Below are 27,963 nucleotides of genomic sequence, written 5' to 3' on the forward strand. Positions count from 1 at the left end.
TCACAGACACACAGCAAAGACAGCCAGAGAGGCAAAGCTATAAAAAGGCAAACACAAAAGTAAAACTAGTCAAGAGGCTGCAGCAACAGAAGGAAGAGAGACCAGTACTTATCTCAAGGCTGATCATGTCCAGGTTGGATGTCATAGAGATGTTTCATGGTATTTCATTTCCTGGACACCTGCACACCCAGGATTCCTTGCAACTTGCGCTCAAATTTCAGTTTCAGGACACAGATATCCTAATCACCTCTTATCCAAAGTCAGGTAAGAAGAGAAGACAAAGTGATGAGGACCCATTGAACTCAGGCACAATGCAACTAATCACATGAGCGTGTTGATTAACTCACTGCAAACTTTATCCATTTAAATATGCACAGTAATACTATGAGTTACATTTACATAAAGACTCATTACTTTGCCGTCTTGGTTTATGAACTCTTTTAAAGTATCTTGTTGCCGCTTCTCTCTTTCCTCTCAACAGGCACCACATGGATGCAGGAAATTGTGACTCTCATATTCAGCAGAGGGGATCCACACTTGTCCCAAACTGTTCCAAACTGGGCCCGGGCTCCATGGCTGGAGCATTACTACTGTGCTGCGATGCTAGAGGCAGCGTCTACCACACCTCGAATCATCACCACACACCTGCCTCATCACCTGCTGGGCCCTGCCCTCCAAGGTTCCAAAGCCAAGGTCAGATTCACATGTTATTTGAACCACAGAGTTGTTCTGTGTATAAGAGATACACAGATAAAATTGCCCTAACAATATCATTTTGTTGCTGCAGTATATTTTGGAAATTTTTGCCTAAAAGTGCATGAATGTGCAAAGTGCTAAATTATCCGTTAACTGCAGTGCTCTGGTCAAAGCTTTGGGTTTTATAAAAACCCTCCACAGCCTTTGTGGAGGGTTTTACACAGAAACTACAGGGATAAATCATATTGTTATGCCTCTGTTTGACATGAGTTTCAATTGAGAAGAACTGACATATGATATAGGAACAGGCTGCCATGTTGTTGTGCCTGTAATTCTTCAGATAAAAAAATTAAACAGGTCTCTTTTCACAATTTTGTGTGTATTCAATAACACAGATTAAATCCTGTATCGACAGTCTGTGAAGCTCTGTTTGTTTGCACTGCACACACGTCTAATATGATTTTTCACATTAACATAGCCTATCTGCATCCACTGTCTGGCATAATTTGGGGAAAGAGCAGGATATGTATACATGCAAATGTTACAAATACAGTAATTAGAACGAGACAAACTGTATGTCAACTTTTTTTGGCATTTGTGCCTTTATTCAGTGCATGTGGCATGTGCTATAACCATACCAAGGCACTCCCTAATATTTTTTAAAGCTAACATTAATTGTGTAAGGAGACTTCTGTGCTTTTAAGCTTAACCAGTGCTCAGTGCTGTCATTTGTTTGTTTCTAGACACACACGGGTCATTTTGGACCTGCGATCATCTGATCAGAAACTTCTGTCTGTCCCCAGGTCCAGGAGCAAGTGTTACAGGGACAGGGCTTTCTTCTCTATATATAACTGCTTTCTAGTCTATAACTGCTCCTAAACTACAGAATGCTCTGTGTGTTCTCACAGATCATCTATGTGAGCAGAAACCCTAAAGATGTGGCGGTGTCCTTTTATTACTTCCACAAAATGGCCAACTTTCTCCCTGATGCTGGTTCATTCGCTGAGTTTTTAAATCAATTCCTGGAGGGCACACGTGAGTTGACATGAGGACGAAAGATGTGTGCTTTAATCATTGTGCAGCCAAAAGTACAACTTGATTTTACTTACTTGTCACAGTGCACTTTGGCTCCTGGTTCGACCATATTAAAGGCTGGACCTGTCAGACAGCAACGATGAACAATCTGCTGAACGTCACCTATGAAGAGATGTCGATGGTAAAGGAGAAGGTTAATCATTCTCATCACACTAAATGTCTATAAGCAAATACTTTCAAATCAACAGTATGGTTTCCTGTAAGATGATTCCCAATCACGTGGGCTGAAGCAAGTCTGCAAAATTATATGGAAGTTCATGAACTTGATGTTTATTCTGTAGTCACTTCTTCAATAAGCTTGCCTTCAAAACTTAAAATGTTATATCAGAGGTTACAAATTGTTATTTTAACATAGCACATTGCTCATATACAACAGTGATTGTGTTGCAGTCCATATAAAATTTTCGGATTGGTTCCTTTTTAAAATCAATTTAATATTATTAATATCTTCTTCCTGCTGCCAGGACCTACATGGCACCATAAAGAGGATCGGTTCTTTCCTGCAGTGTCCCCTGGTAGAGGACGAGATCAGCAACTGTGTGAAACACTGCAGCTTCAGTAGCATGAAAGACAACAAGATGGTGAACCACACCCTAACTCCTGAAGAGATAATGGACCACAGCAAAGGCTCCTTCATGAGAAATGGTGAGGCTCTGTTTGATTATTATGCACATAAATACAAACCTCACTGATTGATAGTGTCCTGCATCCTACAATTTGTGACCAAACTAACTAAACAAACCTGATATCAATCCAAAAATTGCTGACAGGTCACCAGGGTTCTCACCCTGGGGGTCAGGACCTTCATCTGGGTGCCAAGATGAATCTGTGGGGTCACAAGAAAATCAAAGAGACAAAAAGGAAACTGGATGTGATACACAAATTCATCACATACTGATACTTTCTTCTCTTGTCTAGAAATCCTTCAATTGAACCAATCAGAAAAGAAAAAGAAATCTATTTACAGTAGTTAGGTTGAACTGCTCATAGGTAATTCCACAGTAGTACCAGCAGTTTTATCTTAAAGTGTCACACAACAAAACTATTGGGAACAATACTGCACAATAACACAAAATTAAACTAATAAATGACAGCAACTAAATCTCAGTTTTAGTGCTTCCTGTCCTGTCCGATAATAAATAATAATAATAATAGAGGAATAGTTTGACATTTTAGGACACACTTTCTTGCCAAGAGTTAGATAAGACTTGATACCAGTCTCACATCTGCTCAGTCCAAACGTAACACAATTAGTCTGCCATCACCTCTAAAGCTGGTTTAATCTACACAAACGGAGGTGCTTAGATGAGTTGTGGCTTTATGGGAGTTATGGGCCATTTCTCAGACAGGAATTGTAACTGAGTCTTTCATAAAACTACTGTGTTGATTAAACAAATAAGATAACATGTAAGAGAGCTATCGAGGTGCCTGTTGACAGTTTCTGATCCCTTTGGACAAGGCCAGACTAGCTGTTTACCCTTGTTTACAGCCTCTGCGCTAGGATAAGCTAACCATCGGCTCTAGCTTTATTCTAGGCCAGTGATGTGACAGTGGTATCAGTCTTCTAATTTAATCCACAATATCAAACTATTTCTTTGCATCCACACTATAATGTCTGTAAATAAAGAAGTACTTAAAATTGTGATCAGTGGAGAAGAAGGTGTTGGTCTTTGGTTCTTGTTACCATTGCTAACTCTGAGAGACAAGACAGTCCAAGTAACTTCAAAACAGTGCTGATTTATTCAAAGGATCACAGGTAAAATTAACATTACACGCTCAGGCATCTTGCACCTCCAAACTGCTCGCAGGCAGATGTAAGATGAAAGACCCTGAACCCACCAGGCCTATACATTATATCCCCTCGGTTGGGCTAGCCCCATACTACACAGAAACGTCAACCGAGACGTCTCTGTTGCCAGCTTTGCAGCTGGTCATAGTAGTAGTCAAAACATGAAGCAAATCAATGTGTGTGTGTGTCTGTTGATTAAGTGGTGTGTAACTAAAAACATCCTCACAGACTTCTAGTAACATGTCGTGACTTAAACATAAGAACATATTATGGCTAAGGCTACAGTTATACACGTCATAATAATAATATTAAACATCCTGTCTGCTGACAGTCATCAACTCTTCTCTCTAGTTATCCTTGACCAGATGTACCCTGTAGAAACTCATAAGCATGACTAAGCATTTAACAGTCTAACTAGACATCCTATCTCCACTAAACATTTCTAATACATAAAGTATCTATCCAATATCTATCTGACTAAAATACCTAACAAAGGAAAAGGTTTTTAAGCTTCAGTTGAATACATACATTGAGCTGTAGTTGAAATCTTTTATCTGGCCTTTAATAAAATATGATTCATTTTGTTTCACTCCTTTTTTCTTCCCACAATTCAGGTAAGACTGGAGATTGGAAAAACATGTTCACGGAGGAGCAAAACCAATGTTTTGAAAGCGTCTACAAGTCCAAGATGCAGGGCTGCACTTTAAAGTTTGTGTGGGAGGAGCAGGATAAAAAGGAGACAAAGACAACAGGACAAATCCCACAGAAAAGCACAGAACCGTGAGACAAGTTCAGCGATCAGGTTGCATCCTGTGAGACGGATCACAAGTGGAGCTTTTTCTCTTAGTTGCAATTTAAACCCTATTTTATTAGTTGTATAAATACTACCAATATACAGTAAATTCAGTCCTAAGTTTAAAATTATCTTCAGCTTTAATCAATTTAATGTGCATAGCTGACAAGTACTGGCTTCAATATAAACAGCAAAGCCCACTTTGAATGTAAAAAATTAAGAGCATATAAGAAATATGCTCTCAGTGAAAAGTATAGCATATCCTAAAAAAATGACACTTAGTATAATGTATGTAGGGCTGAAATATGCAGGAGCTGTGTTGTTACACACTGTACTGTACAGTATATGTTAACCTTTATAAAGTTTATGATGTGAGTTGTTTGGCTATTTAACTTCTGAAAATGACACACTAGTGCCAAAACATCAGTTTATTAATACAATAAAGTCTGTGCTGCATCAAAGTACACCCAGCTCTTTACCAGCAATGTTGCTTCTTCTCTAGCTACAATTAATGGGGTGCCTCCTTTCAGTTAGCGACATAGTAAAGCTCCTCATCCAGAGGGCTGGGTTGTCTTCGTGTGTCCTGTCACTTCACACACTCAAAAAAACGTGTTGTTCCAGTTGTCATGTTTCGATGCCAGTGATTCAGCAAGTACGTACGTGTGTGTGTCTGTGTGTGTGTGTGTGTGTGTGTGTGTAAGCGCAAAGATTGAGTACAGAGTGTACAGAATGCACTGTGCTCCCTGACTGCGAAGATGAACTCTGATAACTGGCAGAAAGGCACTGGTCTGGTAAATGCTGATACATCCAACTACAACGGTAAAATTCAACTGTCCAAGATTGTTGGAGATGCTTCTGTTATTCTGCTCATGAGGTCAAAACCCACTGGATCTTTTTACCAACTAAAATCTAAAGCAATTTGCACCAAATAAATAAATAAATAAAATGACTGTCATTCTAATACATTTTCAGTTTTATCTGGTAGACCCAACTTGAATGGCTTTTGCTTTGAGGTTTGAACATAACCTGGATTTAAAATTATTATGAATGATTTACTGTTAGATTATTGTTTATTCATCTTACATCACTAACCTCCATGTTGTAGCTAAAGCAATAGTTTGATATTTTGGGACATACACTATTTTGCTTTCCTGCCAAGAGTCAGATAAGCTACAGGCCCGTGTTTACAGGTTTTGTGCTAAGCTAAGCTAACTGGCTACAGGTTCAGGCTTCATATTTACCATAAGAAACAAGTGGTATTCTCTACCTCTCAGCATGAAAGTGAAAAATTATTATGATCAGAATCAGGACTTAATAAAAAAGGTGGGCTTTAAAAAAAGTCTCAAAAGATGCCACATTTGGGAGCTCAGACCTTAAGTCTCAAGTCTTCTATGCATCACAAGAAGCTGAAACAGCCACAGTGTTAGAAATATATTCAAAGCTGTGGTTGTGTAAACAACAAGTGACAAATCAGAGACGGTATTCTCCAGGTCTGGAGGAGTTACAACTTCTAAAATAAATGTTTCTCTTTACAAAGCGGTACACTGCACTACTCAGTGGTGTGGTGGGTAGAGCAGTCATCTCCCAACCGGAAGGCTGAAAGTTTGAATTTTGGTGCCTGCAGTCCACATGTCGAAATGTCCTTGGGCAAGACACTGAACCCCCCCAAGTTGCCCGTGATGGTAGCGTGTATGCACACCACCGCCCGGGGCCCTCGGCTCCAAACAAAATTTCATTGTACATGTTAAAATAAAGGTGCTTCTTCTTTTGTATTCTTGGAAAAAGAAGAATCCCAGTTCAGGCCTGTGGGTGAGGAAGAGGAATCCCAGTTCAGGCCAGTGGGTGAGGAAGAGGAATCCCAGTTCAAGGCCAGTGGGTGAGGAAGAGAGGAATCCCAGTTCAGGCCAGTGGGTGAGGAAGAATAATCCCAGTTCAGGCCAGTGGGTAAGGAAGAATAATCCCAGATCAGGCCAGTGGGTGAGGAACATAGCCACGAGTATCATCCGAATAACCTAGTTTAGGCATCAGCTCCAGTCCGTTTGCTTCAAGTGCAACAAAAATGCTCTACTGACTGCTACGCCTTACATGAACAGGCCTTGAGCTCGTTTTGGATTTTACTATTGTGTGTGTATTGTATTATTGATGTATTTCACACTGAGAGCAAGGATCTGTGTGACAGTTTGTGTATCTGCTCATGTTTGTGTACTGATGTGTGTGTGTGTGTGTGTGTGTGTGTGTGTGTATATTAGAATAGTGACCTAATCTGAAAGAAGGACGATTCAAATTCGAGCTCATGTGTCCTTGAAAGGATCATTATTCCTGCCTGTAGATTTTGTTAGAGACCCATCAGAAGTGTAAGTCAGTAAAGTGGACTCTGTTCAGAATGCCCCCGGAGGATGAGTTCCGTTTAGGGGTCACCACAGCGAATCGTCACATTGACGACTCGCATGTTGACATTTGGCATGTGTTTTACACCGGATGCCCTGCCTGACGCAACCTGGATTCAAGTGACAGGCACGTAGAAGACTTTGTGAATAAAATCTATCAGTGACATCAATTAGATTTTTTTCTGTTTTCCGTGACAAACTTCCCTCTTTTTTAAAAAGTGGTTTGCCTCTTTCTCTTCTTTCACTTTCTGTCCCTAATGTGTTTGATTTCTGTTAAAAGTGTGCCATGTAATCAAGTTGACAAGAGCTCCAATATCCTCCAACAGTCACCCACACACACACAGGAACTCTTTGTTGTGCATTCACACAGTTCAGGCATGTGAGAAGCCACTTCACACCTCTCTATTGATCAGGCTTCAGACTCAGCTGAGGGGAAGGAGGTTGAAGAGTAAAGGATCACAAGGGTTCAAACAAAACCACAGACTGTTCAAATTTGGGATTTTAAAATGTCATTATCACTGATGTTGTCAGTTGTCACCTTTCACCACTGTGTCAAAACCTGAGTAGGAACCTAGTTAACAACAAGGCAGTGACGGAACAAGTATTTAAATCCTGTGAATCCATACCACAATGTAAATAAGTACTCAATGTGCAGCATAGTCCCTTTTAGAATTGTATGTTATACACATAATATGATTTGATGACTGAAAAGTACCTCTAAATTGTATTTAAAGTGCAGTGCAAGACAACCGTTGCTGAGCAAATCTCCATTCCTTATCCTTGTAACTAAACAGCAGGGGGAGAGAGAGGTCAGCACAAAAAGACTGCCCAAATATTTTGAATTTATGACTGCGCTGATGCTCGATTAATCTGTTTCCTGATGATATCTATTTAATATTTGAAGGGAAGCATCATTCATGACCAGGTAAGCATATCGTTTATGAATAAAGCCTACCCACCACTAATGAAAAACAAAAATAAATAACACACCTTGAACAAATCCTGGTTTTGACGAGCAATGGAAAATTGGTCATCGGGTGATATATTTCACCATATCTGCCCTATCATCGCCTTGTGAAAAGCGTCTTGCGTGTGTGGTAAGTACAGTAAATATGAAGGTAGGTGATAAAGCTAGTTTTAGAGTACGTAACCTGGCAGCTGAGTACACAACATGCTTCCACCAGACTGGCTCAGAAAATACCATTGATTTGTATCATTCCTGCCTCAGAGCCCCACTGTCGTGTCTGATGATTGAATCTTCACATGTGCAGCCACCGTCAGCGGTACGTTCACCCTGACACCGAGCTTTTGTTTAATGTGAGACAAACAATAACTGTTCCTGTGTGGATGAATGAACAGACAGCACCACATTTAATGAACCTTAACAGAGTAGACCTGCTCCGTGTTATCTTTGCATATCTCACAGAGGCTACAATGATTCATGCTAATATTTATATTAACGCTATTCAGCATCATATGAAATGAATATCTAGATTAGATCAAAAACTGTGTTACACAGCATTTTACAGAATTAAAGCCCTGTTCAGATGTGCACTCTTTTCCATTAATTCAACAGCATGTGAGCGTGTTGGCTTCATGTTTGAATGAGCACACACATCCTTTTTCTGTAAATGCGGCAATGGCAATCGTACTAGGTCAGACCTGGCAACATTTACATGTCACTTTCAACTCGGCACAAGTCTGAAGTGCATGCAGCTGTGTTAATGGAGAAGCACAAACAAGATTACAATGAGCTCAAGCTCATTGTAGACTTAAGTCTGACTGGAGTCCTGATTTTCGGGACTTGTGACCTGACTTGATCACTGATGACTCGGACTTGGACTCGAGTACTGATGATTTGGACTTGGACTGACTGCATTCGGATCTCGGAGGATGGAGATGAGAACTCAAACTTGACTTGTTTTTGTACCTCTACTCGTGTCATAATTACTACACTCACTAGAGGTCGCCACACTCTAATATGTAACCACTGATCATAAACTGCTGGCATAAACATTATATTCTTTTTTATTTATTTATTTTTTAACAGGAAGACAGTCTTAGTTGGATTTACAGTGTCACAGAATGTGCTCTTTTATTCTTGACAGACAACAGTGATTATTCCTATGACCACTATGTTGTTTTTGGCTAACTGCTGAAATAACTAATGACCCAATTTATGTAAAATTCACTGACTCAATATACTACAATGATTACTCTATAAAATCAAAGGAACAGCACCCGAAGCTCTACTTATGCCATGAAAACATTCCAGACATTGCATTAGAGCGCACAACAGATGATCTCTCAGTATCTCCCCTGATGACAGAGTGGATCCAGGGTAAATATGAGGAAATTTTCATATACACTCCATACTTGTACCTGCGGCAGGCCTTGTCATAGGAAAGGATCCCTGCAGCGTAAATGTCCCTAGTTTCAGCATCTGTGACAACCAGAGCACCTCCTGCATCACCAAAACAAACATTTTCCTCATACTGTGTGCTTTGGGTACAGAACATGTTGTTGTCTACATCTGGTGTGAATGGAATATGTTCATATTCTCTCTTACAGTCAGACTGATTGGCCTGGTGGAGTATGAGGTATTTGAGTAGTTGAGAAGAGTTAAGGCTGACCCCCCAGCCCCAGCCGGTGATGACCCCTAACCCCCCCACAGTATTGACCAGGTCCTGGCCTCTCTCAGGCAGGGGGATGGGGGTCACCGTATCACTCATAACCACAGGCTCTTTCAGCTGGATCAGAGCCAGATCGTTGTCCCAGTCAGACTGGTTCTGGAAGCGTGGATGGAGAACAACCTGCAAGAGGGAAACACAAGTGTTTTCATTTTTATTTGGCTGGCCATTTTCATTAAAGGAGAAAACATATCCTCCCTAGTAATACATTGAAAAGCTTTAAAAACAGATTTTTTCACTTAACTATTTAAGTGTCACATATATCCTAAACCTTTGTGATTTTTCCATTTTTCCATTTAAGCAGCGGTACCTAAATGTTTTGGCTTTTTGACCATTTCAGAAACAATAATGTCAGTCAAAACCCAGATGTCTGTGCATTATATTACACATAATCCTATACAAAATTCATGACTACATATTGGGCATCCATGGAAAGCTTGAATCTCGATTGATTGTAAAGTCCCTTGCGACAAATTTGTTGTTTGTAATATTGGGCTATATAAAATAAAATTAGGTTTGGTCTGAAATAAAATGATCTAATTCTTGTGCAAACAACATGCACCTGAATGATGAATGCTGATGGCTCCAACATGGTCTATGAGGTAAAAGTTTGTGTTTAACTTTTGCTCACCTTTTGTACCGCAACCTCTTTGGAGGCATCAGCTTCTGCCCTTCTTGAGATTCCAAGGTATACTTTAGGGATGATGGGATCTTTTCCCTGAATGTCCTCTCGACTCTTCCTGACAAAAACATTTCTTCCAGCTGTCAAAACCCAGCGATCGGAGATGAGAGCACCACCTGCATAACCTCCATCCAGTATACTGTCAGCGATGTAGACCATGGCTTGCCAAGGGACATGAGGGGCCAGAGCTCCCCCGACCATTCGCCTAAAGCGGAGTGATGTTAACCTAGAATCTGAGAAATAAATATAGACATACTTATTTATTTATAATTTATATATTATATATGTATTGTATATACTTATTTTACTTTTTCAAACTGTTATTGCAGATGATTTCAAATCATTACTAAAATAGCTGATAAGGGTGTTCCACAAGGAGCAATATCAGTGCCACATTTATTTACACTATATGTGAATAATGCTTATTTTCCACTTCAGTGATGCAATATATATTTTTATGATGAGGATATCATCTTGTATTTCACTGAGTCAACTTAATGTTTTTTGATTCAGTTTGGCCTTCTTGACACAAAATTGTGGAATATGTACTACAGTCAATAAAGCATATTGTTATCACTTCCAGAGATCTGCAGTTAAACTGAGCATTGCCATCTGACGGACTCTGACTACTCAGTTCACTTAACTCCAATGTTTTGAACCTCATAGTAAACTTTTAAGCTAGTTACTATAGGTAAAAGATCAATGTGCAATATTATTGTAAATACTAGAAATCATTTGAATTAGGACACCATTGTTTTCAGTATAGGCATGTTTGTGTTTGTCTAGGTTACTGTGTGTTACCTGATGCAAAGTGTTTCACCCTTTCTTTGCTGGGAGACACATGTGCCAGACAGGTCCAAGTAGCCAGCAGCAGCACAGTCAATGAAAACCTTGAAACAATAAGTCACATGAAGAAAAATCTTTGCTCTTCCAACAATGGAGACAACACCGGGCCTATTTAAGTATTAAGATTTTTAATTATAGCATTTGATTTACAACAGCTCACAAAACATTACTGAATACTTATTGGAAAACAGTCAAGTTAAATAGCTTTTTTTAAAACAAAGTTATTTTTTTATTTTGCTTAGATTTACTGATTGAAATGTTTTTGGTGTAAATAATGATGAGATTCAATTAAAGATAAAAAAAAAAAATCCTAACTATAATATCTGCTACTCAGGAAGAGTTATTTATATTTAGGTGTATACAGGGAAATTAAAAGAAGGAAGGATAAAAAGAATATTTTAACTTACCACATGCTGATAATATTCATCTTCTGCAGTAGTGGGTAGAATCTCTCCTCTTGAGCTTTTGAGTGTGTTGTGCACTTTGGAGTCAGAGGTATTTATATTGGATGAGAGACACACACTAGAAATTTCTGCTCCATAAAAAACGGGGTGGGGGAAATTCCTGGACTCTAAAATAAACATTTGTGAAATCTCACTTTCCATCATTTGGGAAACTAACCAGCCTGTATTTATTTATGATTAATGTTTGTGGCACCTACAGCACAGGTTCTCGTATGCTAAAGAGAATTTATAGAAAAGTGCCACATTAAAGGAAAAACAACATCCAATATCTTAGTAAGGTGAGATCTGGTGACCGCAAAAGTCATGACATAAGGTTCACATAATTTTCATGTTCATCAAACCATTCAGTGACCCCTGGAAGAGACTGCTTGTTTATTCAGGTTTTTTCTTTAATCTGTCACCTGTCTGTAGCTCAGTCTGTGGACAGTAATGTCAAAAATACCACTGTACAACATTTCAGAGATTTCTATTGGCTCTTTTCTACAGTTTAATAATGTGGTGTAAATATTCTTGTTCATATTTTCATTCATATGAGTCGAGTTCTGTACGAGTCATCAATTCGTTTTGTTAAGTAATAGGATTAGAGGTTTGGCAAAGTAAAACGATTTCATAAGCCAGCGTGTTTACTTTTGCAAAGCAGGACAGTCGCAAACAGCCATTTGCTAAAGGTAAACAATGCTGACCAGTTGTAACTGATCTGTAAATCTTGTGAATAAGAAAGTAATGATATTGCAACACACTGTTCTGTTGAATTTTTGTTGCAGGCAACCTGGCAGTATCAGATATGTGCTGTGCGGAGGAAAGTCCACATTACTGCTTTGGGAGTTTACAAGAGGGCGGAGAGGTTACAGAGGTTTCTGATTATGAAGAAATAGTTTATTGATTAATTTAGTATTTTTAATTATTTCGAAATGCTTCAAGTCAAACATAATAGTTTAACATCAACAGTTAAGACAAAGTGTTAGCACAAGGTACCGGATGGTAGTGAGTGAGTGGAATAAGGCATCTCAATCATAGAACTGTCTATTTCCAATCATCTGATTTTGCTTTTCTTTTTTATCTTTACATTTTTTTCCACTATGGAATTCTAGTCTACATTACAGTACAGACAAGTAAGTGGGCATGGTCTCATTCAAACAGCTGCATTTGATTGAAATAGTCAGCTTCATACAAATAACAATAACAACAAGAAAAATGGTGCTCAGTTATTTTCACCTATATACAAACATACTGTCTGTACCAATGTGTGCAAACTGTCTCTTTATATTAACTCCAAACAGTACGCTGTATACATGAATACGACACAGACACACTCCCTTTCACACACATCCAGTAAAATATGTTCCAACATGTAAAAAAGCATGAATAGATAAATTCAGATTAATATTTTGGACTTTAAAGTTAATTTAACTGTGAAAGAGTTAAGCTGGTCTTGAGAAACAATCTCTTGAGGCATAAAATGAGTTCTCCAGTATTTCCAATCATATGTGTGGGCAGGGGTCTCATTTGAATACTATAGCCTCTGTTCCCTGGGGGCAACAAAGAGGATGGGACATGCACACAGGCCAAAGCCATTAAGTGCTAAGTTCAACAAATGCCTAAGAGAGGATGCATTTTACACCTTCTCATGTATTAGGGTCACCTCTCATTAGTACAATGAGTATTTCTCTCTAGCCATTTTCACATATGAACTCCGGACTATGTCAGTGGAATCCGGTTCGGACTTTTCCAGAGTTGCACTTTCACATATGTAGCACACAACGGTAGATAGTCCAGTCAGACACATTCTCACCTACTGGAAATACTCCATTTGGTTTATGCAAAGGGGGGAGCACCTGGGTAGAGCATGCAGGATGCAGGACATGGCACAGTCACGTAGCCAGTTTCTAATTTGGTCATAACCGAGTCTCTTGCCATACCTCAAATTTGTCTGACAATTTCAGCACCAGCTCTTAACAGAAGTTCCGAAATCTCCTCATGTCTCCAGTCAGATATTTTCATTGGTACCTTCATTGTAAATTACAGTTTTTCTTTGCCACCAGATTTTTGGATTCTTCCGGTTTCACGCTGGTCCACTAGCGCCGTGTGAATACTCCATACAATACGCTGCTGTTTTCTCACATGGACTCACTCCAACTCACTCAGACATTACATGGTCGACTGACTTGGACATTTGTGTTCTCACATACAGCTCCTCTGGGTAATGTCTAGAGAATTTCACAGTTCCAGTGCATGTCTCAAAAGGGTTCTGACTCTGTTTCTATCTCTGTTGCTTTCATTCACTCTGTCTTTTACAGCATATGAGGCACAGAGATGAGAACACTGTCAAGGTACGAGGCCTACACGCTCTACACATACAAGCTCTATTCCAAGGACAAGAAACAGATTCTAAAAACTACCTGAGGACAAATGAGGATTACAGTAAATGAATACAATGAAGCATGGAGTGAAATGAATATTTCAGCACTGTTGAAAGCTGGAAGATGCAAAGCACGAGAGATGCTTGGAGCAGAAAGGACCAAAAACAGAGAGAGAGGATGCTGCTGTGAACTTTACTTTGAAGCTCTCAGGGAAGCATGTGTGCACATGATAAGGACTGCAAACCAATGCAGGGAGCGCGAGGGTGGGGGGGGGCAGTGAAGTGGGGACAGGAGATTGAGCGCTCCACAGAAAACAAGAGAGAGGAGGAGGATGGAAGGGGTTGAATCACAGGGGCAGTTATTGCTTCATGTGTGTTTCTCAGGAGAATGACTGATGAGACAACCACAGCTCCACTTTCCTCCTCACTGGGGACTTTTAACTGGATGTTAATTCCAGTGCTTTCATACTGGTTTGTTTTCCTGTTGTCAACCTTTGTCTGTACAGCCGCTCTGCGACCCACAACAATGAAGATGCTGGTAAGATCACTCCACCTGATTTATTTTTCATATGCATGTATGGTAATATACAACAGATGTTTTTCATAACAACGGCCAAACAAGGAGACAAAACAATTTTTCATTCTACATTTTTTAAAACTTCAGTTTGAGCATTGATTAAATACAGATGTGTGAGACACTGCACTCAGATGCTGTACACATTTGCATATGAATAATGAGTTTGCTTTAAATGCTTAACTGTTAACTGTGCTCTTGAATTATATTAATTAGAAATATATCTATACATGACATTTTAAAAGCAGACAAATACTGTTAATCCATGGAGTAAATGGTTTTTATGTTGCTGCTAAGTAGGTCATCAAAATATTTCAGTCACTAACTGAACACCAAAAAGAAAATGTAAAAGATCCCTGGAAATGTAACAGGAAAATACTGTTTGTATTAAGTCTCTAATAATGCAAGTGTTGCAGTTCATATTGTTTCGCATTTCGAAGGACTTTTCAAGAGGAAGTTATAGAAAACTGAGCACATCAAGTGTTTTCCTAAGCAAAAGGAGCAAAATTATGATGTCAGCATAATTAATTTTTCAGCCCTTTGTGCCTATAACTGAAATTGCAATCAATTAAATAAACAGAGTGGGAGGCAAAGTAAAGCTGTTGTTGGGAGGCAGAAGCGTAGTAAGAATAAATGCAGACAGAGGAATCCACCGCTGTGAGACACTAACACAGGAAAATATAAAACAGCAATAACAAGAACACGTGTGTTTGTATCTCTATGAAGTGTTGGCTGTGCACTTCTCTGACAAACTCAAGAGAAACAAACTGATTGACAGGTCAAGATGTGAAAAACAAGTCATCTTTCTGCATCATGTGTTGTGGCACTCAGCCTCGGGCATCTCTGAGCCCACCTGTCCCCTATTACTGAACATGATCCTTCTGTGCCTCAGGCAACTTGGCCTGTTAGCCCTGACCAAGCCCCCACAGTGTTCCTACAGATTGCTGACGTGCCACTCAGGGACACAGCCCTGTCAAAGAATTTCATTGCATGTATGAACAACAATCTAAACTTTAACAGTTGTTTCAGCATCATGGATGTAAGACAATGACAAACTGCAGGTTTCCAAAGAGTGACACATCACATTGAGGCAAAGATATAGACAGGTGAAACCTTTAGCATCTGGTTTCTGCAATTTGCATCAAAACTCATAAGCCTTCTTAGAGGAACACACAATACACATTTTTAGATTCAGTGACTTACACTTTCCAAGGATATCTGATGTTCCATATGAATTAATGTCAACTATTGAACTCCTGTTAAAATATGTGCTGACATCATCCACGCTGAAACATCATGCTGATGACATGGCTGCACACAGGTTTAGATCGGGGGAAATTACAAGGATTTATGGATTGATCAAATAAAGGTTCATGATGTAAAGGATTTCAGCAATATATAGCCCACCTGGACTAAACTCCATTAGTTCAGCACATTACAATTATTATAAAAATAATCAATACGTTTCTGCTGCTCAAAAGCAAAATCCGGACATAAGGATTTAGTTTTCTATGTCAGATGTGTTTATGTGTACGTTTTTCTTGCTACATCATTCATGGTTTTATAATTATAGAAGTTATAACACTAATGATGGCTGGAATTCATTTGAATTGATTTTACATTGGTGACTCTAGGACCCACAATAGGTGACAGAAGCAGTGTGAAGATGCTTTACTCGCATGTTTGATGATACAAGATTGATTGACTATTGAAAGAGATCATGTACCAGAATACCATGACAAAATATTAATGAGACACTATTTGCTACATTTCTCTAGTTTGCACAAATGATTTAACTGTGTGTATTTGCAATTTTCAACAAGACAGCGCCTAGGACATGGTTTCATGAGCACCCAAGCCAGTGACACATCATAAGGACAAACCAGCGTATCCTTGGCCATGACTGCTCGGCTTCCCAACATCAGTGTTCCTGGGAGCACAGCAGCTTTACTGGCAACCACAGATGATCCCGTTAACCTGACTGCTGCCCAGGAATCACTGGTCCCTCTCTGTGCCCTCTGTTCTTGTGGGGTTTTCAATCACACCTTTGCAGTGGCATTCATGGTCAGCCTGGCATTTGCCATTGTGGTTGGAAATGTTGTCACGCTAGCTGTCTTTGTGCGAACGAGGCAGTCAAGGACACCACAGGGATACTTGAAAGGTAACGGTTGTGAACCTTGTCACCACCTAGTGCTTGTTGGTAGTAGGCTTTTTCATTTAAGAAGATTTTTAAATCTACTGTTCCAAGTTAAAATTAATGTTAACCTGCTTGTGTTCCATAGTAATAAGCCACAACATATTTTTATCTTTCACAGATTTAATGTTCATACAAAATATTTAGACAAATGTTAATATTTCTATAAAATGAACTAACTGAAATGATGCCCATATTGTATTGGCCAGATACTGTATAACTCATGCTTTTTATTCCAAAACACTTAATACCCTGAAACTGTTTTAAAATATTAGCAATACTGTACTTTTTTTTTATTCCTTTGTGAAACTTTAATTGAAAGTGCCCTCTTCTTCTTGTCTCACAGTGTCTCTGGCCATAGCAGACATGATAGTTGGTGTCCTTGTGGTCCCTTTCTCTGTCTACACTGAAATCTCTCTGATGGTGACCAGTGATCCTCCCATTTGGTTCCAGGGTAGTTCTGCTTCCATGGCCTCCTCCTCCAACCTCAGTGGACTAGTGAGCCCTTGGCAGCCCTGCATGCTGATTGGGCCTGTGTTTGCTGGATGCACTTTTGTCTCCATCAGCACCATCTTCCTCTTGACCTTGGAGCGAAGTGTGGCCATCCTACGGCCACTCCACAAAGATGCCTTGGTGACTCGGAGACGAACCCTGCTCCTCATCCTTCTCTCCTGGACCATGAGCTTCCTGTTGGCTCTCGCGCCGCTCATCTTCAGCAATAACTTCACTTTGGAGTACAATGAGTGCAGTCGTATGTGCAACTACACCCCACTATTGTCTGGAAGCCAGTTGCCACCAGATGCCAATCTTTTGCTGTTATTCCCAGCATTTGACTTCACACTGCTCGGTGCCACTTTAGCAGTTAATATTGTGTCTTTCACTAGCATTCAACGATACTCCCGGAAACGCAAACTGCTCTCAGAGGGGTGTCTGACTGACAGACAAGGAGGGTGCCCTCACAGGCCCTCATTTTCAGACATCAAAGCTGCCAAGACAATTGGCATATTAACGTTCGCCTTCACTGCATCCTTCTCCCCCATAGCAGTGTTTGTGCTTGGAAATGCGGTGGGGTACACTTGGTGTAACTTCTCCTTTGTTGCCTTTTGGATCTTGACAGGAAACAGTTGCTGTAATGTCATTATCTACAGCGTTGGGGACCGCCGCTTTAGGAAGGGTGTGACACTGGTCTTTCAGCGAGATCAGTGCTCTCCTCCAAGGCGAGAAGACTTGATGGATACAGGAATTCATTCAGTAACAAAAAGCTTAAGTTTTGCGGTTGCCATCCATCAGTTTGACTTTAAAGGAAGAGTTTGACATTTTGAGCACTTTGCTTAATCACTTTCTGATGGAGAAGATACATGTCACTCTCACATTTGTAATGTAAATATGAAGGTGGAGCCCACAACTGGTTAGCTTAGCTTAGCCAGAAAATGGGGGAAACACCTAGCCTGGTTCTGTCCAAAGGTAACAAAATCCACCTCTGAAGCTTTATGTTACAGCCAGGAGTAGCATCCAGGCAACAATTCCTGAAAATTATTGTCCTGACTAAAAAATGTCCAGCTGTTTCTAGTCTTTATTCTCAGCTAACTAGAAAACAACTGTAATTCTTTGTTACTGACAACTGCAAACAGAAACCAATTTTACAGTTTTTGAAAGCCAAACATAATTTTCTTTTGACAAACAAACCTACATGCATTGCATAACAAAACAGCTTTCAAGATCTGGTCAAACATACAGTACGTACTGGTCTGTAGAAAAAGGACCATCATCTTAACAAACTGCTGATCCTTGTGGCTACTCTACTGTGAAACAATCCACAACCTGTCCTCTGGTGTGCTCGTCTTCCCTTCCTCTACTTGCACACCCCTTTTCCTTAAACTTAAGGGTTTGTATGAGCCTTTCGATAACTTCAACAACAAAATCTAGCTTCTATGGAAGCCACACTAACCGCTTTTTCAATTTAATTTGTTTGGTTTCTTATTGATCAGTTGTCAAGTGATGTTTCTAAGGAAGCAGTTCATACCATAGATCTGATTCTGTGGTGTTACATTCAGCAAAATAGCAATTAAGCAAAAGGACAACAAAGTCAAGGTACTGGAGTGGCCATCACAAAGCCCTGACCTCAATCCAATAGAACATTTGTGGGTACAATTGAAAAAGCGTGTGCGAGTAAGGAGGCCTACCTGACTCACGCTGCCACAGCTCTGTTGTGTGTAGAGCACTGTGTCTAACAAAGTGTGTTAACCGTACAGTTAATGTCATGTCATGTTTAAACAGCTTGTGACTGAAAACATCTGTAGGAATGATCCAAAGTGTTTTGTATTGTAGAAAGGATTCATCAAGGAAAATACAAATTCAGTCCCTTATATAGTACATGAGCTATAGACGGACAGTAAAGCCTAATTTGCAATTAAACAAAAAGCAGGGATGCTGCTTATTTGTTAGTCAGAATCATTTAAATGTGACGTGGGGATACTGTGTTTGATTTATATTGCTCAGCCTTAGTCTTAGAGTTTTAATTAACTTAGGACATGTATATAGAAGTGAATGTAAGGGCTTTAAACAACAAAGTGGTGTGTAAATAAATGTCCCTCTGTTTTCAGGATAACAGCAGGTCCACCTTGAATTCTACTGTATATTAGACTCTGTGTCTCTATAGCTATATCCCAAAACAACAAAGACACACACGCACAATGACGCCACCAGCACCTACATTGTAGGTGACAGGTTAGAGCATTTTGGAGCCTCAGCAAGGTTATGCATTGTTGTCTGTCCCATTTCTTTTTTATCCTCTCTCATTGTCCTAATGAATTTTTAATTGTTTCTCTAAAGGCACTTAGGGCAAGAGATGTGTGCCAGAAACAATAGAGCCCAGAGACAACCTGTGGCTGGTACCTGTTTTTGGCTCAACAGAGGAAAAGGACAGAAGCGGAGATGGCTCAGAGGGGTAATGGGGGTCGTTTTGTGAGCAATGCCGTGCCCTTTATGGAGCAAACAAGCCACGTGCACTCTAGTTACTAGAAAATGCAGATCTTCCTCTGACAATTAAAGCAACGTGTACAAAGTGGAAGCATGCAGAAAGGGGATCCTCTGACTCTAGTTCAGCTCTACATAATAACTAAACATGCATTCTTCCAAATTCTGTCTATGACTTGTCATATGGTCACCTCCATGGTTTGATCGCCAGGGATAAGACCACTTTAAACACAACTTGTTATTGTGTAAAGTAAAGGCCAAATTAAAAAAGCAAGTTCTGACTGACTTGAAGGTTTAAACTTTTCTCTACAGTGCTTGGAAAATGATGCATTTAACAGTATTTTGGTTTATCACTGTCTTTCTATTTCTTACCTTGGCATTATATGATTGCAGACATCCTTGGCAACACTGTAATTCCCTTACCATTTATAAGCAGTGTAAGAACATTCAATGATACAGTGTCATGGAGATGAAGCACTACAGTTACTCTTAAGTTGCTTTGTCAAAAAGGCACTTCTGTATTTTGAAATAAAAGGGTCACAAATAAAATATACTAAAATGGATACAACTTATAGAAAATAGAAACTTGAACAAGACTTTTTTGATGCATGTTGTTGTATACACACCCTCCCATCAGTGGTAATCAGTCTGGGCAGTGTGGTGTGTTGTTTATGGCTCTGCCTGCCTCCATCACACCTGTGACTGCCTCTAGCCAGAGGCATAACCTGCTCTCATAACCAGCCATCTGAAGGAGCCTCAACTACTGACATGCACAACTCAAACTAGTTCAGGTCTCAACATGCATCAAGGCTTTTTCCATGATGCCAAATATACTGAATGAATTTACAAAATACAAGCAGACATTGTATAATTCCATCAATAATTCATGATGAGAACAGTAGAAATGTAAACTCCCATGTTTCCTAATGCAAACAGTTCAGTTTTGGGGCATTAACATAAAATAGTGCGTCTAATTCGATCAACTGACATAACTCCCTCATAATTAACATCATATTTTTAAAAATGTACATGAAGTTTTTCCATCAATTGTATCTTACTATGCCAATTTACAGCTAAAAATAACTTCCTATAAACATCCACATAAAATTACATCACCATGAGAATTCAGGAGGAACATTTCCGCCTATTTTGTTGACCTGACAGACTCTCAGCTGTCAGTCCTACTCCTCCTCAAGGCAAACAACCCAGACAGCACCTGCAGCTCTCTGACTTGCACACTCACACAGGATAGGTCATGTCCACACCTTACTGTCCACTGACATACCGAGGACCTGCCACTCTACAATGCATTTTGACTGCATAGTGTAAATGCGGTGTAAAACTGGGAGCCTCTAATAATATGGAGTCTGACCATATAAACATTCAGGCTTCGCTCTGCCATCATGAGGCACTGCAGCTGCTGCATCTGTGTTCCTCTCGCCTCGAGGAGTTGATAACGCTTCTCCTCGATATACAGTCACAATGTTCAGCACACAAACTGTTTAGGGTTAGGATTCTTAATGGCTTATTTTAAGACACGGAGAAAAATCTTCTGCATATTGACTGTATAATGTAATGTAATGGCTAATCCTACATTATCAAAATAAAATCTTTGGGTTCTAGACTGTTGATTGGACAAATCAAACAATATAAATAGATCTTAAAAACTCTGGGATGCTGCTGCTGGCATTAGTTGAAATTTTATTTCGAACACGTAAAAGGAAAACAATCATATAAACAAGCAGACAAAGTAGAAAACAAGAAAGAAGTGAATAAATAAATCAGTTTACATGTTTGAAAAGTCATGTTGTTGTCAGTTCACGATTAATAACTACTCAGCATCCTATTTTTGAACACCTGGTGACTGTCAAACTCTTTCTTCACCTCTGTACCTCATGTCTCTATACTTCTTTTTAAACTGATTTATGTTTGAGCATTGTTTTAAATCTGACTACAAACGGTTTCATAATTTACACCACAAACTGAAATTTTTCATGGTTGTCATCACTGCAGCAGATTCCATGACTCTGGACAGTTTTTGTCAAAATATTTTCAGTCATAATTCAATATGTGTTATTGTATTTGTGTTCGACTAGAGCTTTGTGCAGTATCATCTTCAGTGCGTCCTCATGAAGTTTCTGCACTCGGCCATTTGTCTATGAATATATGTTTTTAGATGGGCAGCGAATAATGCAATGTCAACATCTATGTATGTATTCTGTTTAAGACACTTCCCAAAACACAGGATAACAAACAAGCTTTCAAAATTCATCCAAATAATATAATGTAAGATTTTTTTATTTTTTTAATACACAAGAAAATAGCCTGTATACGTCCGTAAGTGTTGACGGGGTAAGTGTTTGAAAAGTAGTGTCTCTATGCACTTGAGAAATAACAGCTGTTACACTGTAACAAAGAATGAATGTCTGAAATAAAGTTTCAAACACGCTTCGGCTTCTAAATACTGTAGATGTGGCATTGAAGATTTATAACTATTCACTTAGTAACTCTGAAGTGAAGGTACAGCGGATATTGACTGTATTTACTGTTTACACTCTTCACTACCAAGAGTGAAAATACGGTTCTAACTGCCAGTTCAGATGCAGATGGACTATCATAAATACTCATCACAGTTCATTAAAAGTTGACAACCATGTGGCGTGGGCAGAAGAGTTGGCTACTACAGGCGCGGATGAGCCCGGAGTGTCTGTGTTAACATTTACCACCTTTTCCAGCAGGCTCTGCTTGTGAGTCGGCCCTGTGATCTGCTCCAACTGCCTCAGACACGCTGCTGAAACCTTGCTCTCTGTAAACATGGAAAAGGGAGTGAATTGAAATATTTGGCTTGAGAGTCAGAGTCTTGACACAGCTAAAGGAAAAGCAACTGATATATACAGGCAAGAGTAAAAGTTATGGAAACTAGTAGAAGCTTTAGGTCTATGAGAAGCCTGCTGGATAAAATGACTTGCATGTTATTTTCAACACAACTGCATCACGCCTCGCGGAGGTGCATTCAATTACTGTTTGGGTAAGCAGCAAAATCAGGAAACACTTCAATATTAAAATGAAATCTGAAGGGCAAGAAACCTGATCATACAGTTCGTACAAGCCACCAGTTGATTCATATTCAAACATCCACTTAAGGACAGGTCCTGAAATGATGGTATTTCCTTTTGTAGTACTTCAATGTAATGTCCTGTCATACTCACTTAAGAAGCTGTTCTAATTCCAGCTTTATCTTGGTCACAACAGGTGGACCCTGATAGGTCAAAGCCGTGTACAGCTGAACCAGTGAAGCACCAGCACGGATCTTATCCATAGCATCCTGCCCATTGGCCACGCCGCCAATTCCAACAATTGGAACTTTACCTATAACAATATTAACATAAAGTAGGTCTGTAAGTACTGTCTCGATACTGAGGTAATCAGAGATGGCCAGAAAATGAGTAAATAAGCACCTTTAGTGAGGTTGTACATCTCCCTGACAGTGTTGGTGGAGAGTTCTTTGAGAGGCTGGCCACTTAGCCCACCAACCTCAGACTTGTGTGGATCCTGAAGTGTCTCAGGTCTGGATACTGTGGTGTTAGACACCATTAAACCATCCACTCCCAGCTGCAAACACACACACAGACGCGAGGACAGGAAGTAAGTGACATACTATGTAACTACATCTACAGGAGCAAAACTGATGCAAGTGCGTGACACTGACTTTCGCAGACCTCTAATGTGAACTGTGTCAACAATTTAGAAAAAGTGTGGAGTAAAATGCCACAAATGCAAAACACAGGAAAAATTAAATGACATCACAATAAAATTTAGTTAAGAATAAAACTATAAAGTCTAATTAAAGGCACAAAATTAAACGGCAACAACAAATAAGTTCCAACCTCAGTGACAACATCAGCAATGTCTTGCTTGTCCTGAGCAGTGAGGTCGGGAGCAATCTTCACCAGGACTGGAGGTTTGTGCTCTCCCTGCAGGGCATCACGCTGCTTCAGCACCTGAGCAGATTGTATGAGAATGGGAGTGTGTCAAGTGAGGGGGCAGAGAAAGCTACTGGAAACTAGACAGAAACAACATGTGCTGTTTAAAGCTTTAAATTCTTAGGATCAAAAAGTCACTCAACAAAAATACTGGATAGTTAAACTAACAAGCAACTTCACTTCATGTTTAAGTTTGAAAGCATTCACTTAACAACTTTTAAAAATGTTTTTAACCCTGGTTTGCACCTAGAGATGAGACTGTATTTGATAAATCCGAATCCAGTTCCATATCCACTCATCTAGTCCAAATCGTTTTCAATCTCTATTGTGGAGAAAGCGTAATGAATGTGTTACTGTGAATACTACTGCATGGCAACAATTAGTTCAGTAATTAATGGTCAGTTGACACAAAATGAACTGGCATCTGTTTTGATAATCAAATAATTGCTTCAGTCACCTTTCAAACAAAAATGCCAAACATCTGGTGATTGATTTGTTGTTTCTCTTTGTTATATGTGACATCAAATCAAATATTTTTGGGTTTCAAATGGTTGGCTGAAGAAAATCCAAATACATTTTCTGACATTTTACCGAGAAGACAGGTCACTGGGAAAATAACCAGCAAATGAAAAAATAGTGACATTTATTGAATTATGATGTACCACGCATGACAGTGACCTTAGTTCATAATTTAAATGCAAGTTTCAGGCTGAACAATAAGGCCATATGATGAATTTTCATTGTGTTTATTTTTGTGCCGATGTTGGGTCCCGACTCAGTAATTTAACAAACATTCAGGCAGTCATACTGCATGTAGGAGCTGGCGGAGCTCAGCCTTCCCCTGCAGATCCCTGAGACCCGGTGTATTAGGACTGCTGACGTTGACCACCAGGTAGTCTGCCAGGGGGCCCAGCACTCTCACCCCCTCCAAGTAATCTGCCTTTGCATTCTGGGACAGCTTGTTCTTCCCCAGGTTGATGCCCAGGGGAAGGCCAGCTATAAACACAAACACAGGCTGCATCAGACACATGACTAAACTGAGGCAAAGGTGGATGATGTGTTAAATGGGCTGTAAGCAGGTATGGATCAGAAGCAATAAAATGTGACTTAAGGACAGGTCAGGGTCATTAAAACAGAATAGAATATTATTTTATATTCAGCCATAAAACCAATTTACTGCTTGGCTTCTCCAACATGAGCTAAATGACTAGTAAATGTTGATGCATAGACAAAGCAGAACAAAGTTATATCTGAGTTCCTGTAGTAAGAAAATGAAAGTTACTTAATTATGTTTAAAGACAAACTGGTTGTAAATCTGAACACACTGCACGAGTATTTTTTCAAGCTTGATCAGTTATGAGTGATCCACTAGTCTACTCTCTATAGGGCGTGCATGCTAACCTTTCCTTAGCTCTTGCTGTGTTTCTTCTCTGGCCTTCAGGCGCTGCTGTGCGTCTGCCAAACCACAGCTGTTGAATCCATATCTGGACACACACATGCGTACTATTTATTAATATGTAACCTATGTTTCAGTCTAAAAACACTGTGAAAGTTTTCTTTTGTTTAGTAAACTTGGTTTGGAAAACACCGCAAATCAGAACAAGACACATTCAGCTTTTAATGAACATTCTCTTGAGATATTTTTTCTTTTTACAGTGGCAGTTCTATTTTGCTTTACTTAAGCTCTGTGGACAGCAAAGTTGATATTAAAACTAAATATTTTGTTTGCAAAAGTACATGCACATATATGTACATAAACCTTTCTAAATTTTTATTTTTGTTACATAATGCATTTGCTCAAAAGTCCCTTACACACTAACAAATGGATACAGCACTGCCAAGACTATACTGTGTGTATAAAGTAAGTCTAACTTTAAAGCTAAACAATAAACCTAATCAAATGCACTAAATACTAAAATATTAATAGAAAATTTTTGATGCAATATGGAATAATCCAATCAAATTTAGACTCTGATTAACTGTTAAATTGTAGTTGCAGTTCTTTCAGAAAATAAATTACCACACACTGTCATTAGAGCCGCACACTGATAAAAGTAGACAAAGTCAAACATGTTACTTCAAATTAAAACAACAAAGAAAATGAGCTAAACCGGTGCACTTGTATTCTGAGCTTTCTAACTGTGAACTACAGCAACAAATGTGAAGGTGGCATAATTTATTACCATACTGAGCAATGTGAAAAAGAACATTATGTTGAAAAAAATATTTTAAGTTATGAATTGTGACCATAAAGCTGGAAACTCACTGGTAAATTCAGTATCTACATATATGATCCACTAAGCAACAGTTTAATGCTAATGTTACCATTTAGGACCGATGCATCACCTAATAATTAAAACACAATAGAAGTAAAAAAATGTTCATTTAAATTTACATTTTAAGTATAAAAACAACAACAAAAAAGTATTTACACTCAGCACTGTAAACAATACAACAGCAAACTATAGCCTCTGCAGTAAAGCCGAGCCTCTGAAACTGTTAAAAACTGATCATTATAATCTGTGAAGGTCAGACTTCTATGAGAACTATGGTATCACTGCATTCATTTTAGCATGGTGTACCTAAAAATGGTGATAGTGTAGCTTTATTAAAACATACCTATTAATAATTGCATGATCTGTAATGAGTCGAAACACTCGAGGCTTGGGGTTCCCCTCCTGAGGTTTGGGAGTGATTGTCCCTACTTCAACGAAGCCGAAACCCATTTTGTACAAGCCATCTACAGCCTCCCCATGCTTGTCAAAGCCTGCCGCAATTCCAATAGGGTTTTTGAACTTTAATCCCAGGATGCTCACTTCCTGTAGAGAGATATAACAAACAGAACAAAGTCTTCCAGAGTCCATGATCATTCTCATGCTTATGGAAAGCGTCCATATTGAGCGGACATGCCTACCAAAGATGCAGGGTCCTGGTAGAGGTTCAGAGGAACCAGAACCCGACCTATCATCTCACATGCGCTGTCTCTGCCCCCACAATCCTTTGCAGCAGGGGCATCAGCTGGTTGGCATAGAAATGTTCATCTCCACCCACAGTGAGGTAGGAAGCAAAGAGAAGGCTACCTGAGCCGATGATCTTCACTGCATCTTTTAACTGCTTCTGTTGACAAAGGGTTCAAGTCAGATATTCATTACTATGGTAACAGTGTAATAAAAGCATTCATAAGTCCTGCAGTGGCCCCCGTTTCCCCAAAAACCTGCATTTTTTGTGAGGTCTTTTGTTAAATATGTATAGTAACACAAAGGAAAAACAAATTGCATGGCCATTACACAGGTTTGAACACCAAGAAGGTTAACGGGACACCAAAACTGAGCCGGTAAGGTTATTACAGAAATTAATTAGCCTGTGCTTTTCATGCTGTGACGAGGCGCTATGGAACAGATCTACTGCACAGACTTTGTATGCATTTGTTTCAAGTCAGTGAGATTAAACCTGTGACAACTGATGTTTTTTGGCCACAAGATGTGAACATTAAAATATCATCACCTGCTGAGTTACAATAGCAAACAGGTGCTTACTTACACATCCAGTAGGTACCAAGCAAAGCTATCATTCATTTGAGTTGTGTTTATGGCCACAGGACAAAATCACTGTTTGTCTTTACATGCCAATTTGTATTATTTGAATAAAATAAGTGTATAATATAAATGTGCTTGGCAAACTGACCAATCTGGTGTTGGTGATGTGTACTATAGCTCAGTAAGATAAGATAAGAATGATATATTGATTGATACACAATGTCACTGATGCCAACAGAGCACCTTTCAACCAATTTGCCCTGCAGAGTAACTTACACAGTCTACATACAAAACGGGTCGTACACAGATGGTGTAAGCACAAAGACTAAAAGCTGGAGTTGAAAACAGCTAAAAAAATAACTGTGTTTGTCTAAAGAAAAAAAATTAATCTTAGACTTAACTATGTAACTGTCCACAACCAGTCACACATAAAGAAAAAGCCAGACAAATAATTAGAAAATAAAACCAACTAGTTAGTTAGTGTTGAGTGAAAACCTTTACTTCTCTCCTCACTCAATACTATATTCCAGTGTCTTGATAGCGTTATTAAATTACTGAGCAGGTCTATTAAACACAGACCTGGGTAGCAGGAAATGGATCTTTGCTGTGTCTTTCCATATTAACATTACCACACAAACACATACAGGCATTTCATGGTATAACGTTAGTTTAGGTGAAGCAGCCGAGCTAGCAAACAACAAAACGACTGTGACGCCAAGTTGTGCGGTGAAGACAGATCCCAATCTGTAAAACAGAGGATATTATGATGTATCTGAAATTACCTTCAGATGTCCCGCCATGGACGTAGTACTGTCATTGCATTAAAGGGGACTAAATGCATTTCCTAACATGCTATACAAACACACGTGGTCAAAGCTTCCTCCTCATGCTCTCGCGAT

The 27,963-nt window shown here is 39.3% G+C and overlaps 2 protein-coding genes across 2 annotated transcripts; both read right to left on the bottom strand.

Annotated features, from left to right (window-relative positions):
* Positions 1-158: 158 nt before the first annotated feature.
* Positions 159-27,963, bottom strand: dhodh (dihydroorotate dehydrogenase). Its single transcript, XM_020605617.1, is given in 13 exon segments — positions 159-249; positions 1,806-1,893; positions 2,534-2,617; positions 22,272-22,351; positions 22,755-22,914; positions 23,004-23,157; positions 23,433-23,546; positions 24,337-24,524; positions 24,930-25,012; positions 26,148-26,347; positions 26,443-26,501; positions 26,504-26,645; positions 27,847-27,963. Coding segments are annotated over 13 exon segments (1,380 nt in total). The 5' UTR covers positions 27,865-27,963; the 3' UTR covers positions 159-239.
* hp (haptoglobin) lies at positions 8,790-11,839 on the bottom strand. Its single transcript, XM_020605628.1, has 4 exons — positions 11,386-11,839; positions 10,934-11,022; positions 10,082-10,365; positions 8,790-9,573 (listed from the first exon to the last, which is right to left on the bottom strand). Exons 1-4 carry the CDS (start codon positions 11,403-11,405, stop codon positions 9,010-9,012), a joined length of 957 nt encoding a protein of 318 aa, XP_020461284.1. The 5' UTR covers positions 11,406-11,839; the 3' UTR covers positions 8,790-9,009.

This window comes from Monopterus albus, unplaced genomic scaffold (assembly GCF_001952655.1).
Source record: "Monopterus albus unplaced genomic scaffold, M_albus_1.0 scaffold4.1, whole genome shotgun sequence".
Classification (NCBI taxonomy): Eukaryota; Metazoa; Chordata; class Actinopteri; order Synbranchiformes; family Synbranchidae; genus Monopterus; species Monopterus albus.